Source organism: Wasmannia auropunctata, unplaced genomic scaffold (genome assembly GCF_000956235.1).
Source record: "Wasmannia auropunctata unplaced genomic scaffold, wasmannia.A_1.0 LD336106.1, whole genome shotgun sequence".
Taxonomy (NCBI): domain Eukaryota; kingdom Metazoa; phylum Arthropoda; class Insecta; order Hymenoptera; family Formicidae; genus Wasmannia; species Wasmannia auropunctata.
In genome coordinates, this window is record NW_012026784.1 from 6,339,705 (window position 1) to 6,357,338 (window position 17,634).

General features: G+C 36.8%; 3 protein-coding genes across 8 annotated transcripts in view; 2 read left to right on the plus strand and 1 right to left on the minus strand.

Moving 5' to 3' along the window:
- Positions 1-48: 48 nt before the first annotated feature.
- Positions 49-7,946, plus strand: LOC105454826 (homer protein homolog 2). Of its 2 annotated transcripts, XM_011697736.1 has the most exons (7): positions 50-391; positions 1,578-1,734; positions 1,824-1,955; positions 2,049-2,300; positions 2,394-2,540; positions 2,614-2,889; positions 3,006-7,946. In XM_011697736.1, exons 1-7 carry the CDS (start codon positions 366-368, stop codon positions 3,189-3,191), a joined length of 1,176 nt encoding a protein of 391 aa, XP_011696038.1. In that variant the 5' UTR covers positions 50-365; the 3' UTR covers positions 3,192-7,946. The 2 variants fall into 2 exon arrangements, with proteins under 2 accessions (XP_011696030.1, XP_011696038.1); XM_011697728.1 differs by having other exon boundaries at positions 49-391; positions 2,049-2,540.
- A 1,699-nt stretch (positions 7,947-9,645) lies between these two features.
- On the plus strand, positions 9,646-16,198 carry LOC105454851 (annexin B9-like). Of its 4 annotated transcripts, XR_975057.1 has the most exons (9): positions 9,646-9,678; positions 10,295-10,480; positions 12,607-12,648; positions 13,310-13,691; positions 13,845-13,924; positions 14,004-14,250; positions 14,553-14,734; positions 15,287-15,761; positions 15,866-16,045. XR_975057.1 is itself a non-coding variant. In XM_011697780.1 (8 exons), the coding sequence occupies exons 1-8, from the start codon at positions 9,661-9,663 to the stop codon at positions 16,149-16,151; spliced, it is 1,188 nt and encodes a 395-aa protein (XP_011696082.1). In that variant the 5' UTR covers positions 9,646-9,660; the 3' UTR covers positions 16,152-16,198. The 4 variants fall into 4 exon arrangements, 2 of the variants coding, with proteins under 2 accessions (XP_011696082.1, XP_011696072.1); XM_011697780.1 differs by lacking the exons at positions 15,287-15,761; positions 15,866-16,045 and adding an exon at positions 16,101-16,198; XM_011697770.1 differs by lacking the exon at positions 15,287-15,761.
- Positions 16,199-16,818: 620 nt separating this feature from the next.
- Positions 16,819-17,634, minus strand: part of LOC105454839 — a 1,733-nt gene continuing 917 nt past the window's right edge. For both annotated transcript variants that reach the window (XM_011697755.1, XM_011697748.1), the window contains exons 2-4: positions 17,462-17,566; positions 17,286-17,378; positions 16,819-17,213 (exon numbers count right to left, since the gene is read on the minus strand). In XM_011697755.1, the coding sequence (XP_011696057.1) occupies positions 16,933-17,213; positions 17,286-17,378; positions 17,462-17,566 (479 nt within the window). In that variant the 3' untranslated portion in view covers positions 16,819-16,932. The remainder of the gene's footprint in view (positions 17,214-17,285; positions 17,379-17,461; positions 17,567-17,634) is intronic.

Consider the following 17,634-nt stretch of genomic DNA (forward strand, 5'->3'; position numbering starts at 1 on the left):
CGCGTAGCGTAGTGTGACTCTTCGTGCTACGTTCATGCCGTCGCGTGACCGCTGCCGCCGCCACCGCCGCCGCCGTATACGCCGTACGCCGCTGTAAGAACAGGAGGAGAGCGCGCGTGCAAGTCGTATTACATCGTATACAGCGCGGCGCGAGGGAGAGCGCGCGGTGGGTGGGGGAGTTTTGGCCGATGGCGGCTGTCAACTCGCGGCGCTCAGCCCTCCTCGCACGTACGGTACTCCGGCCGCCGTGTCGCGGTGACCCACGCCTCGCCCCGGGCCGAAAATAGCCGGCGCGCGCTCGCGTTGAATGCGCGCAGCAGGATCTCACGGAAGCGCCGCGACTCGACGGGCATATCCACTTATATATGACATCGGGCAAGGAGACAATGGGGTAAGTTGCGAGTTCCGGCCCCCCCGCTGGGGCGCCTTTTGGCCCTCTCCTTTCTCCTCTCCTCTATTCTCTCTCTCGCGCGCGCACCGCGCTTCCGCGCCTCCTTTTAAGGGTGCACGACGCACCGACCGCGCCGGGTACTCGTCGTACCCCGCGTACGATGGGAATTAATCTCCTTCCTTCCTTCCTTCCTTCCTTCCCTCCGCCCCTGCGTGAGTAACGCGTGCCGCGCCTGTCGCCGGCATCCCCGTCGCACGCAGGCACACGCACTCATTGCGTTACTCCGCGCCGCGAACCGTACCGTCCGCGTCGCATCGGCATCCGCGGAGATGATCCGCGGAGATGCGGCAGACGGGGATCCGGCCCCCTCTGGCGCGGCACGCAGCGCTGCGCCTCTCGCTATGCGTGTACATACACTCGATCGTCTCTCTCTCTCTCTCTCTCTCTCTCCCCCCCGCGACCCGACTGGCCGGCCTGATTGACACTGATGATGCGCCGCGTATCCTCCGGGTAACACCGGGCGCGCGATGTGCACCCCGCTTTCCTTCCCTTCTTTTCCCCGCCGCGAGAAATTGCGGCACGTACGGCGGCATCCCCGTTCCGTCTCGCCGCCGTCGCCGTCGATCACCGCAGGGAGGAAAGGTCGATCCCATCGCGAGTTTCGACGAGAATTTCGAACCGTCGCTCGAAAACTCGAAACATTTTTTAAGATACGCGCGGCAGAATATTTTTTTACGCGAGATCATTTATATCTGAGAACAATATAATAATGCACCTAACTTTTTTTTTTCATCGCCCGCGCCGACGTTTTAATCGAAGTCGTGTGTATCGTGATTAAATATCTTGTATTTCATTTTTAAAAATTTTATTTATTTTATTACCTTGCAAATTGAATTGCGAGAGGAATTTTTTATTAAAATAATACATCATTGATGAAACGTGAGAAATTATATTTTTTAATTGCTAATATTAAATAGCAATGTCAAATATATTATCCCTTTTTTTTTTGCAAATTTAATTTAATTTTGCATATTTATTCGCTGTTCATAATTTTACACAACAATTCTGTACTGTACACCTTTAAATATGCACTCGCATTAACTAGGTCGGTTAAAAATAGACGCTTTTGTATCATATATGGAAGACCGCATACGCACTGCCCTGTTATTGTTCAAATTGATTACAGTGAACAACCAATTTTCATGTGCAAAGCGCACGTGTTTCACATCGATCCCAAGACCAAGCGGTCTTGGGTACCGGCGTCGTCGGCAGCAATATCAGTATCGTTCTTTTACGATTCCACCAGGAGTTTATACAGAATAATTTCGATCGAAGGGGCAAAGGTAATTGAAAGAATGGCTACTCTAGTAGAATAGAGAGATGTAAGACGTGAAATCATCACGATATACACTTGATTCTTTCTTTTCCTCAGCCTGTCATAAATAGCACAATTACCCCGAACATGACTTTCACCAAGACATCGCAGAAGTTTGGCCAGTGGTCGGACGTCAGGGCGAATACCGTGTACGGCTTGGGCTTCGCGTCCGAGGCTGAATTAGGAAAGGTTCGTTGCCCGTCGAATCGCTTACGATTTGTTACGAAAAGCGTGTAATCGTACCACCCTGAATGGTGACGCTAACTCTCCTCTCATTAACAGTTCATCGAGAAGTTTCACGAGGTGAAGGAGGCCACGAAGCTGGCCAACGCCAAGCTGCAGTCGAACAGCTCGTCCGTCACGCCGGCCACCAGCGCGAACGTCAGCCCGATCACGTCCCGATCGGGCATGCCGTCGTCGGAGCAGGATCTCATAGACCCGCCCAGCTCCTCGATGATTAACTCCAACATGTCGTCGTCGAACTCGGCGAACGTGAATGCCAATATGATTTCCGCTCAGAACAGTGTATCTTCGGTAAGCAGCAGTCCTTTACCTGGTAGTTTTCAGAATAAAGTGGACGACGAATTGAAAAACGCAGTCCATTCAAGATCACAGAGTGTTTCTCAGAGTACAGAAAGTCCGCAACATCAAGGGAAATCGGCGCAATTGAGCTCGTCGCAAAGTGGACAGTCGGCTGAGGTGCAGCTCAAGTATGAGAACGACAGGCTGAAACTCGCCCTAGCTCAAAGTTCTGCTAACGCGAAGAAATGGGAGGTGCGTTAGAAAAATATATTCTACTTTTAGAATTGTAGACGATAATAAAATAACCGATTATGCTATTTTGCAGGTTGAATTGACTACCCTGAAAACCAATAATGCAAGATTAACGAGCGCGTTGCAGGAGTCCACGGCCAACGTCGACGAGTGGAAGAGGCAGCTGCAGTTGTACAAAGAGGAAAATGCCAAAATAAAACTCAAGTACGCCGATTTGGAGACCGGTAAGATCGCGGAGGGTAACAGCGAAGCGCTCAGATTGAGAGTCGAGGCACTGGAAAGCGAGCTGAGAACGCGAAACGATGAAATCAAAGCTCTCACCATGGCCACCAAGAATAAGGATTTTGTGGTATGTACAACCGGGCTTGCTCGGTGCCTGACGATCGGGCGCTCGGCAATGACATTTTTGATATTTTATCAAGTTGTTTTGATTAACAAACATCTCTTTTTCATTTTCTTTGCAAGGCTCTACAAAAGGAGAATTCAGAGCTTCGCGAGATGTTGAATGTAGTTCATGAACAATTAGAACTTGCGTTGAGTGCAAATAAAGTTCAAAAACAAAATTTGGATACGTTAAACGCTAGATTAGCTGGCTACATACAGGATTTGGTAACTGTACATCGAGAAATCACAAACACGTTGCAAACTTAAGAGTTTGCGCGATAGGGGAAAGAAACCTAAGAGTGCCTCTCTTAGGTCTTTTGTATTTACTATAAGAGCGCGATGTACGAATGGACGATATAGATTAATAACAAAGAGAGAAGTTCCGAGAACAGAAAGCAAAGTCGAATGCAGATTAAATCGAGAGCAGAAAGAATTATAGTATAACTGAGATATAATTGTCTCGAAAATAGTACACTACAGAAGAGATTGCTCCCTGAAATATGTATTTAAATTCGAGTCGACCTGACCCGTTTAAAGCTTTCTTTTTTTTTTCAAGGATAAGTTTTGTGCCATAATTGTGCTATTGTTTGTATACAGAATAGGACACTGACTTTACCATCTACTTTCTCTCCGTCTACACGTCTATATGCGGTATAGATTGTGTGTGATTTTAGAAAGTATAAGTTCAGTTAAATTTGCACTTGATTCTGTTTCTAAAAACGTAACCGGTGATTATCTTTCTTACTAGAGTTAAAAGGAGTTCTCCATATATATATATATATATTTTTTTTTTACAGAAATTGTAGAGAATTTTAAGAAACTGATTTAATACTCACTTTGATATATTCTTTTTCTGAATATTGTACTGCATAGAAAAGTTCTTATATTTTTATGGTCTGCGAGACATACTTACTTTCTTTATGTAACAGTTATATTATTAGACTCTCATTCTAAAACATAGTAATAACTGTTAAAAAAAGATTAACAATTACTACTACGTAGACTTTCCCATTTTAAATATGGTAATAGTTATTTTATTGCAGTTATACAGTAGCATTTGTTCTCATTTTTAATTCTTAAAAACTGAAGATTGAAAGTGTGGCTTCTTTTTGTTATACATTCTTCGATTCAAACAATTGCAGTCCACTCTAATCTGTCGAGATTAAAGATCTTACACATATTTCGTAGAATGTGAATATTACTAATGATGAGCTCATCCTCGACGAATTCACAAGTGACTTAATAGAAAACTGAATGGGAGTCTAGTGATTTAAGAAGTGTAGAACTCAAGCCGTGTCACATGTCGACCAGATACTAATAGTTACGGGTAATACGTAAGGGAGATATTTGCGAACGCTGGAACGCAATTAAATAATTTACATATATTATACGATAGAGAGTGTTCAGTTCCCCTGTGTCTCAAACGCAAGAGCTTAAGACTCTCTGTTGCGTTAAACGATATCTAAATTGTTTAAATCTGCTCGAGTATTCAAATGTATTAGTCTCTCTATGGATCATACAGGGTTGTCTAAAAATATACAGTCAAACTTATACATTATTAAAGTGGTCGAGCATGTGAAGGAAGTTTATATTGAATCTCTGTCCAAAGATATTTTATATAGGTTTATAAATGAATTACAGGAGGTTGACAGTTCCCTAGGCAAAACTCATCGCTCTCATCGCTTTCGTAATTCTTTAGGCGTGTCGCTAATTCAGAAGCAAGTGCATATCAGTTATCGTTTACACTTACGCATACCAGTAATTACATTTGTTTGTAAGACATTAACAAAGCTCCAATGAACTTATATAAATAGCAGACAAAACTAGGGTGCTTGTATATATAAAAATAGAAAAGAAATACCGACAATAAAAGAAATCAATTTCAAGCAATTTATATATAAGAATGAAGAAGGACAAAAAATGTTGATACCCCCTTTTATATTTCTTTTATCTGCGTAATTACTTTTTCTAATCTACTTTAGACTTAAATTTATACTATTTTATAATGATATAATAGTATCTTTGTGTTACTTTTTTACTTTTCTACTACGATTTCAATTTTAGATATAAGACGACAAAGACAAATACGAAAATTTCGCGATTTTTAGAAAATGTTTGCTGCATAGTGTAGATTAACTAAGTGAACATAACAAGAGTCTTCTCTGGAATGTCGTTTAAGAATCATTGCTTCACAATATGTACAAAACCACCTTCGAATTTTATTATGCCAAACGCGTAAACATATGTCCAACTGATTGATGATGTGCGTGATACATTCATCATATTACAGAATGTCTGTGATAATTTTCATCTTGACAAATACGTTTTTTATACTTTTTTTTACTCTTGTGAATTAAACATTTATTTCGTATTTTTCCTCTTTATCGTATTCAAGTGTATTATATTGTGTATGCAAAAAATTAATCGACCATTCCAACAATATCTGCTGCTGCGATCTTTTGTGAGATACGTTTTACCTCTTACGTCTGTCGTGTTAGATGGAAGATATTTCAGATGGTAAAGTCAGGTGTCCCATTCTGTAAAGGATGCAATACAATTACTGTTGAATTTGTCTGTATGCGAGCACCATTCTTATGTATAAAAATACAGTAGAACGGCGACTGTCCCAAGTGCGTGTTTGTGAGAGAGAGTTTGTTTTTCGTAAGAGCGTTCCTGCGAACAATCCATCAAGAAGAAAGACGGCACACGAAAGAGAAAATGATATTCTTCCAACAAAGATTACCGATATCAGTACGAGACAAATATAATATCTGCTTCCCCGAACGCATTATCTAATATTGAAGTACGCATCCTCCGCCTCTCACAACTACTGCGTTTCGCTAACATATAATATATGTAGAGAGAAAATAGTTTCAGGTCTCGCGCGCATTTCCTCTCAGCTACCAGAGTCCTTTGATCTGAGCGATCTCCGGTTAAAGAATTCGTAGACAGAAGCGAATGCAGCGAATCTCTCTGGAACATTTTGTACATACATTTATTTCAATTTTTGAATCCTGCAGTACTCGTGCACCGATGCCATTTATTATTCATGCGCGCTTGCCAATGATCGCATTGATTTTGCAACAAATCGAAATCGCCAAATCACCAGTAATATATATTTTCTTTTATTAAAGACATTTGTTGCAATTCAACATCAAGCTTGAGATTGTATAAAGTATGACAGTACTGGAGGGTTTAAAGCAATGTTATATTTACGGAATTATATATAATCTTGTTATTAGAGAGAGAATTTATGTTTTTAAGGAATATATACATATATTTCTTATTTTAAAGATATTATCATTTATTATAAGATTTTTCGCTAAGATTCTCTTTTGTTGTCCTTATCGTACTTTGTGTTTAATGTGTATGTCTATTAGCGTTTTCTACTGGGAAAACTAGTGTAACATTCGCGCACACTGAGTGCAATTATATTGTTCCTGTAAAAATCAGTTTACGTATTTTCAATGTTTAATGTTGACAAAACTGCAAAGAAAAATTATACTGAGTTTAACTTTTACTCCACCATCTTTAGAGACAATGGAAGACCAGTGGAAATTAAAATTGAGGTTGTGTTTGTACTTTAAGATATGATATTACATTAATTATGTTAAGATATGCTATTGCATTTTTTAAACAACGATATTTTTAGTTTTATATGTCTAATGATAACTGCGTAATAGCATTAATATTTTCACGTTTAAAAAATTTAAAAATTCTAAAAACGAAGTAAATCAGAAAAATGTTGAAAAATAAGCAATTTAAAATTTATGTAGTTATATTTGTTATATATAATAATAGTAAACCTACACTATTATTGCACTAGTGCAATTTTTATCGAAACCTAACGGCGCTAATGTCTGCACCAATTTTCCCAGTAGAAAACGCTGTATATTTAATGTTTTTTGTACTAGTATAATCGTTATTCGTAGCATCGGTTCTCGTGTTAATTTATATTCTCGGATGATCGACGTTTTACTGTACGTAGGAATACTTTAATTTTCCATGACATGTATTGAAGCTAATAATTGTCGCATGAACACGCGCATTTATAATTAAGTGATTAATATATGCACTTATGTATTTCGAGATCCCATCGAAGAAACTGTGTAGTAATTTTACGTCGCGTCTTGGCCGCCAGATTTATATAGTATTTGCAGTTCGTTTTTTTTTATATAGAAATTATTATGTTAAATGCATGTTTGTTACTTTTTTTATTGTACGAATACTCGAAACGTATATTATTATTATTGTTGCTGAAAGAGCATTACTAATGTCACTGCTATTGCTGCTACTTCTACTACTTGCGGTCATGATACTATTATTAAGTCACCCTCTTAATCTAACTATTACTATCGCTCAAATCTCTCTCTTTCTCCCTATACATCCATTATTGATATCTTCATTATGTATTATTGCGAGTGGCATTGTCGTTAGAGATATTTTAATTACCGGTATTGCAAATACATTGTATTAATTGCGCCTGCAAAAATGTTTAATAGTTAGATACATAAAACATATCAAGAACGTCACACAATTAGCGTAACATGCGTTTCTCGAATTCCTTTTCTTTTTCTTTTTTTTACTTTCATTTTCTCGTAACAAATTACAGTTACCCTGTGAACATAATTAATAATGTCTACGCATTTAATGTTAACAACCTTTAGTAGAATCCCGATTATGTAGCAAAATTAATTAATTTCATTGTATACTATATCGTATTGTTCTTGCATATACAATTTCTCTTCATTATCGTTGATTCATGGGGATCTAGAATGTCTGACACGCACTGTATAGAACCGTTAATAATAAACGGTTTTGATTGTACAAGGTGATTATTGGCGACGCAATCAGATAATTTTACTTGAAAAAAATTAATAAAAAATGCAGGATAAAATTTTTCTGCACAAAGTTTTGTTAAACTTTTTGAGTCTAAAATATTAGTAATATCTTTTCTGTTTTAAGCCATTTTCGATATTGTGCCATTAGTTAAACTTATTTTAATAAAAATAAAAAAACGAATAAACGTGTAATATCCTATTTATGAAAATAGAATTTTATAAATAACATGTTCGATAAATATTTATTTTTTGTCTTTTTTTAAATTGAGATGCTGAATCTTTTTATTTATATTTAGTTTACTTCAGGAAAACGATAACTGAAAGAATTAACAAGAGGAATTTAGTTACAAAGATGTACAATTGACATTTGAAAATTAAACGGTTGCTTTGAATGTGACTTTCCTCGACGTATTTTCGCTAAGAGAAAATCTATTTCAAATCCGTCGATGTTGAAGACTCAAGATTGTATATCGCAGAACGCCTTGTATAGTCGAAAGATAGACGATAAGTAAGATAGGATATCGTACGTGTACGATTTGAAAATGTGTACAAGGTGGTTTCTTTGCTACGCACAACGCGGAATCATCAAGATCTGTTCTGATGTATTTGACGAAGGCTTTTCAGTGCTGTATGTTAACTTTTTTTTTATAAATCCTTATACGGTATGTTGAAAATATACATTTTACTGTTAAGACGATGTATCATATATTCTGCAAAATGTGAGAAATTCATTATCGGGATATTATTCCGTGGTTACGGGGATGATTGCAGCATTCACTCTTCGCTGTACGGTAATTGGTGCAGCGCGGACGTGGCGTAAGGGAACGATTCGCACAAGGAGGTCTGGACGAAATCTCTCAAAGTGGCAAAGGTGATAAACCTAGACAAATTAGATAATCTAGATAAGACACAAGTGCAAGATGTGGTAGGGGGGATGCACTTTTTAACGGGAAAAAGTGTTGGCGGAGACGGATTTTTAATTTGAGGAATTGGAAACGGAAGGAAGCCTCGCTTGCCATATGTAATCTTAATAAAACATTTTCAGACGGCTTCTCGGTGTTTTCCTTCTACCGTAAGTTATATATGCTTCAAGTGCCAATTTTTAATACAAAGAATTATATTCTGTAACGTTTTTCTCCGCAATTTATTATAAAATGCATTGCAATAACGAGATCTTACAGGAATATCGTTCTATACATTTTCTCTGCTATTATCGTCGACGCAAAAGTCTATCGTAAATACGCTCTTAAATAACAATCCTTGTGTATTGAATACTAGATAGTACTGGATACCATAGTGGATTCATCGAATTCCTCTGCAATGCGTCATGAAAATCCGATTATAGTGTCCAATGAATAAATTTACAAGTATGCATGTTACACAGTATGACATCATACACGCGCACAGAGAATAAGTACTGGTACAAAACAATGTGCGTTTACACATTATAATGCAATATAATTTTATATATATATATATATATATATATATATATATAATTATACATACAAATGTATCATTTAATGGAACTGAAATTTCAGTAAAACTCATGGCATCTGCTTAGGATTACATTGCATGCAGAGATGAAGTTTAAATTAAAGCCATGTTAAAAATTCGTTCGGGATCAATCGATTTATCGATCATTTTTGGACACCTGCCAATTGTCGGTTCAGCGTAATTGACAACTTGCTCGTTTCGCGTTTGTTAAAGACATGATCGCTTTTAACTAAATAATGCCCCGCGATGTTACAATACGTTTATTTATAGTTCGATCTCATTCTGCGGTTCACAGGAAAACGCGTGACTTCCGAGGCACTCAATCCATGCGTGCCGATTCCGTCACGCATTCTACGTGCAAAAGAACGTCACGATCTGTTCTCATTGAGTCAAGGATTATGAATCATGTACACTTCGTGAGTAACATTATTAAGTGATGACTTAAGGAAGTACGTAATAAATGATACATTCTTAATTTCATGAAACTGCACAGGTAAAGTAGATTCGACGCTCTTATCCTCCGATTTTCCTCTTAATTAGAAAAGAAAGACTGAGCTAGCAAAATTTTTTCTCACAAATTCTTTAAAATTTTATTTGACATAACATATTAAAAAATTTTTTTTAATTATGATGTAATTATATTGCATCTAAAATCGTTCTGTAAATCCTCTCCACACATAAGTTTATAACTTTTATGAACTGTAAATACAGTAAAAACAATTCCAAAAGCTTTATAAAATCTATATCTGTCTAAAGTTAAAAATGAACATGAACTCTATGTTACGGAACTTTGATAAATCGTCGTGTAACGTGATTATATATTATTACTTTCAGCTTGTGTCAAATCATTTTAAAATTATAAATAGTACATTTATAAATCAATAACGAGATATCATAATTCCGCAACTCAGGCCATGCATTGATATAATCCGGCTTTCCTATATATATAGATATTGTTTTTATTATGGTCTTATCGATTTCGTATACGGCAACAATCTGATAGTTTACTCGCCATCTTTTGGCTCGCTACAGGATATTCCGTTCTCCACGTCATTTCGATGCTACGTCGACAACCCCACCAACACACATTCTCTCTCTCTCCTCAATGCTGTCCTTAATATCGCCGCTGTCAGAACGTTCCCACCCAGTCAGCGAAGCATTCACACTCGTGTAGACCGCGGTGAAGAATTTCGAAAGCCGGTGTCCCTACGCAAAAGTGTAAGTGAAGCTATAAGATATATAACATAAAAGTGAAGACTGAAATGAAGATTACAATCTTTCTGATCAGCCGACACTTTGCGTAAACAGCTGTTAGTGAAGTTAACATATAACATTCCTTGAAAAAGAAAGTGACTAATATGCTATTTTATACAAGCATGACTAGTTTGGATTAAAATGATATATGAAACTTTTTCCGTTATGTATATACTTGACTTTGATCGATTAAGTTGTATCAGCACATTAATCATGCTACGATATTGCTTGACCTCAATAAAATCTTACTATCGTCAAATTTTTAATGCGATTCAAATATAATCAGTGACTCATTACGCAATCTCTGATAGATTATTAACAGCTGAGTCCGGCAATAAAGCGAATAAACAGATTATTCATTTTCCCACAGTTAATCTTATATAAAATTCTAAAAAGATATAAAAAAAGTCTGAGCAACTTTGTAAAATTTGTCGATAGCATATTTCTCTCTTGCAAGACAGAAGATACAATTAAAGTTTGCTAAATTATTTTAGTCATTGTCATTTCACGAACAATCAAGATCAATACAGAAAATTTGTTAGCACCTTGAAGTATTTTTCTTAAAAGTATATCTGATATTTGTATTTTCCTATTCTTCTCTGAGCAAAAAAAACGGCCATGAAATTCGCATGAATCATTATGGGAGTCAGAGATTGAATAAGAAACTAAAGTTACGCCGATGTAACTTCCGCCATCGTTGGCAATTATATTAATGGGCTACATATATATGTAGCTCGCACTTTAAACTTTTCCCGTTAGAGACACGTAGTTCATTAATATTTTCGCGTTGCGAAACCAGCCATCGATGTAATGATCCGAACAATTGGTATCGATTTCATGCTTCTTGCATTAGATCTATTTCCTGGCGCAGTATTGTTTTGAGAGCGATAGTTTTGGATAGGATATTCATGTTATTGCAGTCAGTAAGAATTATTAACATAGAACATAATTATTAAAATAGAGCAGCAGCCAACAAATGTCAAAGTTGAAGTCAATTTTGTTAATTGAATATTATCATTTAATTAATTTATTATACGTATCATTATATTCATTATACTGAGGAGATAAGAGAAGCACGAGCAATATTAATATTCACGGTTGGATAACGCAAATAATTAGAAATTATTCGCGGCAGTGTTTCGCATTAGGAGGCCGTGTGAGAGTCGAGTTAGCAGAACGACCGGTACCGGTCTATTCCGCGTTGTGTCATCCAATTCCGGATTTCATCCGGCAAAAGAATACCGGACCGTCGTCCGGTGCTCTCGTAGCCGGCAGACACAAACGCGTATTCGCCCCACCATTGAATTCCTTTCCTCTTCTCTCTGCCGTCCTCCGAGGGAAGAGAGGCTCTCGGTGACGGAGAACGCTGGGTGCGAGCCCGTTAGTTGGTCGGCAACCAGAACCGATATCGTGTTCCCCGGAAAGAGCGCGACGCCGTCGAAGGAGGTAAAGCAAGCCACACCCCGGGGAGTATCGTGTCACTTCGCCGGTCCGGATCGATATGATCCTGCGGTATCTTGCGAAATAGACCGTGTCACCCTCTTCGTCGTTCTAAATCACACGAAATGATACAACAGATTTTCAATAATCGTCTAGCAACAGAGGCGAATGGATACGTGGGGTATTACACGATGAGATCATCATCGCGAACGTGAGGCGTATCTGAAATGAGTCAAGGACGCAAGCACCGTGTCGCCGGATCGCGTGTTTGCACGCATTTAATCGCGACAGATGAAAGTTATCATCACGCATTGTCACTCTTTATTTAATGACAATCACATGACTTTCACATTGCAATTAGATGCCACCAATTATAACGCGAATTTTAGTTAAACCACAAAATCGTTCGTATTTTCTACAGTTCTCTCAGATTAATACTCGAAGCATCAATAAATAATTAATAATCTAATATCTACAAATTAGATACCGCAGAATATATATTGAAAAGAGAAAGCTGTTAAATCATTTATCTAATAAATCTAATAATAAAATATCTGTCTCCCCCAAAATGTGATATTGATCGATGGATCTAACGATCCTGGATTTTTAATTTTCTATTTAAAATAAAATGCGTATTAAAATGCTTTCAGATAACCAGCGAGATGGCAGCTAGCCAGTATTATCACGTACAGGTAAATTTCTATACATGTTAATATCCTCATAGCTTCGCAGTAAGTCTCGCAATAATGGTTGAGTAACATGAATGACGCACCTCGTTATTTCCATACTGTTTTAATTCCTTATCCATCTCAATCGATAATTCTTATCCATCTTATAACTTCTGCATCATGTCTCTAAACTCAGAAAGGGAAAGGATGCAGTCCAATCGAATTATTGAAATGACACGAAAAATCAATATCAAAAAATTATATCAAAAATATATTATATAAAATCTTAGTAGGAATGAGTCATTCATCGACATGTTAATGTTAAAACGATCGCATCACTGCTCCTCCTTAAAATTAGCATCAAATACGTAGTTTAAGAGAAGCAAAATTGAAAAGAATTTTCAAATTAAAAATATATTCAAGTTGTAGAATTTTTTGTTTTGCGCTTCAAATTTTTAAAGAACGGTATTTTATTAATTACTTAAGATATAATTTAGCAGTAAAACAAGTCTTTTGCGATAAAAAATTTAGTGAATTAATTTGTCTAACTCTAACGCGCTAAATTAATTTTAATATGTTAATTGTATAGTGAGCTCGATACCCACTTGACCGATCCATTCCTTGTGAGACGATCTGTTGATAATCCTTTCGAGCGGAAATGCCTGCAGACTAAAAATGCTTCCAGTGCACGCCCACCGTGTATCCGGCCGATCCCTTCGATGCCGAGGAAGATGCCAGTCTTCTGCGGACTGCGATGAAGGGTTTCGGGACCGATGAGCAGACCGTCATCGACGTCTTGGCTCATCGCGGCATCGTCCAGCGACTGGAGATCGCCGACAAATTCAAGACAATGTACGGCAAGGATCTCATCTCCGAGCTGAAGTCGGAGCTGTCCGGAAACTTCGAGAATGTCATCCTGGCCCTGATGACGCCTCTTCCCGAGTATTACGCCAAGGAGTTGCACAACGCCATTTCCGGCATGGGCACCGACGAGGGTGCGCTCATCGAGGTCCTCGCATCTCTGAGCAACTACGGCATCAAGACGATATCGGCCGTTTACAAGGATCGTAAGTTTCCACGCAGCGTTAATTTTGCCGTTCATCTCCTATTTAAGCATAGACCAGGAATTTTATTTAAAAAAATGCACCGTATTTCATTTTATAGTTCTGCTCGATTCTGAGTTACACAGTTTATGAAAATATTTTTAATTATCTTCTTAGTGTACGACAAAGAGCTGGAAGACGATCTCAAGAGTGATACCTCCGGTTATTTCAAGAGACTTTTGGTGTCGCTGTGTTGCGTGAGTAACAATTGGAAAATGATATGCCACTCCGCGCGACTATTTTGGCAATTTTTCTCTATTTCTTTTTATTTAACAGGCCAGCAGAAACGAGAATCCTGACGTCGATGAGGAAGCCGCACGTGAGGACGCCGAGAGGCTCCACGCCGCGGGCGAGGGACAGTGGGGTACCGACGAGAGTACTTTCAACGCAATCCTCATTACCAAGAGTTTTCCGCAATTGCGAAGAATCTTCAAGGAGTACGAGCGCCTGGCCGGACACACTTTGGAGCACGCTATCAAGCGAGAATTCTCTGGTTCCGTCGAAGACGGCTACTTAGCTGTGGGTGAGAAATAATTAAATATGTATATAACATCATTACTCTTATTATTATTTTATAATTGCAATGCATGGTAAGTTATTAAAAATATGTTTCATTCATCATGAAGAAATTTAAGCCTTTCACGATTAACATACATATTTGTAATAATTGGGAATAAGGGATTATTAGAATTATTAGCGGTAATCTGAGAAAAATCTCATTTATCATTGTATTAATTGTACCGGTTTTTTCATGTTTTCCATACACACACATATATATATATTTTTTTTTATTGTTCTGAAACTGTAAATGGTCTCCTTTTTTAGTGAAATGCGCCTCCGACAAAACCGCTTATTTCGCGGAAAGACTGTACAAAGCTATGCGCGGGATGGGCACGACCGATGCGACGTTGATCCGCATCATTGTGGCGCGATCGGAGATCGATCTGGGCGACATTAAAGATACCTATGAGAGACTTTACGGGAAATCCCTTGCGGAAGCTATCGACGTAAGTGAAACACGCTACTTTCGATGGAAACAGTAATAATTTTTTGCTACTTATTACTCTGGCCGTTTCGTTCGCTCCTTTTATTGTATTTTATTTATAATTGTATTTTATTTCTGCAGCAGTAAAATTAATAAGACAGAGAAATGCGATAATATAATGCGCAATAAATATTATATAAACAAAAAAAATATTAATATTAAATATACAAAATATAATATTAATAATAGAAATACAAATCTAAACAGAATAATTTTTCAATGACAAACTCTTAGGTAAATTCAGAGAGTCAATTTCTTTCTTCAATTCAGATTTATTTTATCGAAACGGAATTTAATATTCCAGTGCTTCAATGCAAAGCTTTTACTCATTCACTTAGAACAATACTGCTTTATCGAAGTTAAATTACGCACATCATAACTCTCTCACTTCTATACTTATATATACATCTGCAGTCGCTAAACTACAATAATAATAATAATAAAAATAATAATCTGTTAACTCACATATACATTGTATCTCTCAGCGCTCGGTATAACTTTCCATAAATTTCAGGACGACTGTTCAGGCGACTACAAGAGACTCTTGCTTACCCTTCTCGGATGAAAAATTTCAATCGTGCAACAGACCCTTTTATCTCAAAATTATACTTCAATGTCGCAGAGATTATACAGCGCTTGGTTGCATTCTGCATAAAGATCTTGATTTATTTATTAGTTCCTTACGTTTAGCTGACTGTTAATGGTGAATATGGTTTTACTCGTGTTATATTATTTACGTTTTGCGCTTGATTAGAGTGATGCAACGAGTTGCAAAATAATAGGACACCTGTACATCACCGTAATCGAATCTCTGTGAAGATCGAGTGTAAATCGATCTATACATATATTGATTGGCATATATTAATTGTATATCAGTACAAATTATAAGTATGATTATTAATTCAAATGCAAATTTTTGCCCCTCACTGTACTAATTCCATTAATTGGTCCATCCATCTCTGACCGCATGCATGCCTCTGTAATTAATTGTATGTATATAAATATATATTATATATATACACGAACGTCACGATTTGGCTCGAGTTTGGTTGATGTTTAGCTTTAATTCTCCTACATTCTTTTGCATTTACAGAATGACTGCGGCGACGACTATAAGCGGCTTCTGATCGCGCTATTGAATTAATTGAGCTCGAGGAGAATTATTTTCGTTACTAAGAACCCAATCAGATATTTAACACGGGTGTCAATAATCCGAAAGCATAAATGTAACAATGCATTTATCTGCAATAAACGTATACATTCACAAATATAATTCCTGAGCCCATTTTACCGATAATATGAAAGAGTATTTTTGTTTTTTTTTCCAGAACGATTGCAGCGCCGAGTGGAAAAGACTATTGATAGCAATGTTGAATTAAGTGTATAATTGTGCAAAATATAATTATAACAGAGCACAGAAAAATAACATTCGATATAATGGAGAGTAAAATATATGTACAAACATTTATAATAACATTTGAAATAATGCAGAGTAAAATAAATGTATAAAACATTTTTAATATTAAAATCATTATTCAATTAATAATATGCATGGATCGATTTACAAGATTAAAAAAATATAATGTAATGTTTATGACAAAATATAAAAATATGAAATGATCCATAACTTTGTTTTGCATAAGTGTGTGCATATATATGTTATATCTATATGATAATTAAACTACATCTAACGTAACGTAATAATTAACATTTGTGGCGTTCATATAATATATATATATATATATATATATATATATATATATATAAAAATAATCAATAATGTATCTTAGCAGCACGGAATCGCGTAGTACTTTCTGGAATTTCCGATTCTCAATGCCATGAAAAAGAAGAGGAAAACAAGAAAAGTACTACGTGATTTCATGTTGCTGAGATATTGAAAAGTTGTTGCATTTAAAACGAGATAAATATTGTGACGTTCAATAACGTATATATAAAAGTTATTAAACGTCACAAACGTTAATTATTACGTTAGATGTAGCTTAATCATCCTGCAAATATGGCACAAAAATGAAAGAAGCATAGACAGCACGTTTCATATTGATATATTCTGAAAGACCGTCCACAGTATAAAGAATAGAAAAAACTTTATTTTATCTATTTTATACAAATTATAGAGATTCTGTGCTTCAGTTACGTTGTTTACACCATAATCACACTGGGTAACATATCATTTTTTTCTGTCTTTTTACGAAACAGTGGTGGCAAATGATTTTCTATATAGTCTATCTTGTTACGCAGTTTTGTCTGGATACATCCTAATTTTATTTTAGTAACTGTGAGCTTCATTATTTTTCCCGAAATCTCAAAGCACGCGTGAAACTTATTGGCGTCAATGTCTATGTCATAAACACGTAAGCAAACTTCAGCATCCAATGCATCTATAATGTCCTCCCCAAAGCAAATAGGCGGTGGGTTTCGAGCTAGAAATATATTTTATTTATTGAAATATGATGCTGATGTTGCATACGGTTCAACTTGCAATCGGGTAATACCTGAAATTGTCTCGTTAAAAATCGCGAAGTTGTTGTATGTCACTGTGAGTGAAACCCCATAATCCCTCTCTAGATAACTTGCATTTACGCATACTACATATGAAAATAGAACGGGATGTATTAATATTAAATTGTTGTACATACATATAGTATAGACAACAAATAATTATACTCACACTTCCCATCCATTGAGACTGCGTCCCATTCTAAATGCTGACAGCATCCACAGTTATACTTAATGCATTCGCAATTACTATCACATGCTTTCATAATAAATTCACCTAGAAAAAAGAAGTCACTCTTTTTTAGCCTTTATACATATATATATATACACATATCTGAGCGGGCT

Excerpts from the sequence above, each read along its gene's own strand:
- LOC105454826 (XM_011697728.1), top strand. The coding sequence starts at position 366 with ATGACATCGGGCAAGGAGACAATGGG. Across the intron at positions 1,735-1,823 it reads TTTCGATCGAAGGGGCAAAG|CCTGTCATAAATAGCACAAT; the intron begins GTAATTGAAAGA and ends TCTTTTCCTCAG. Across the intron at positions 1,956-2,048 it reads CCGAGGCTGAATTAGGAAAG|TTCATCGAGAAGTTTCACGA; the intron begins GTTCGTTGCCCG and ends TCTCATTAACAG.
- LOC105454851 (XM_011697780.1), top strand. Across the intron at positions 13,925-14,003 it reads TTTTGGTGTCGCTGTGTTGC|GCCAGCAGAAACGAGAATCC; the intron begins GTGAGTAACAAT and ends TTTATTTAACAG. Across the intron at positions 14,251-14,552 it reads AGACGGCTACTTAGCTGTGG|TGAAATGCGCCTCCGACAAA; the intron begins GTGAGAAATAAT and ends CTCCTTTTTTAG.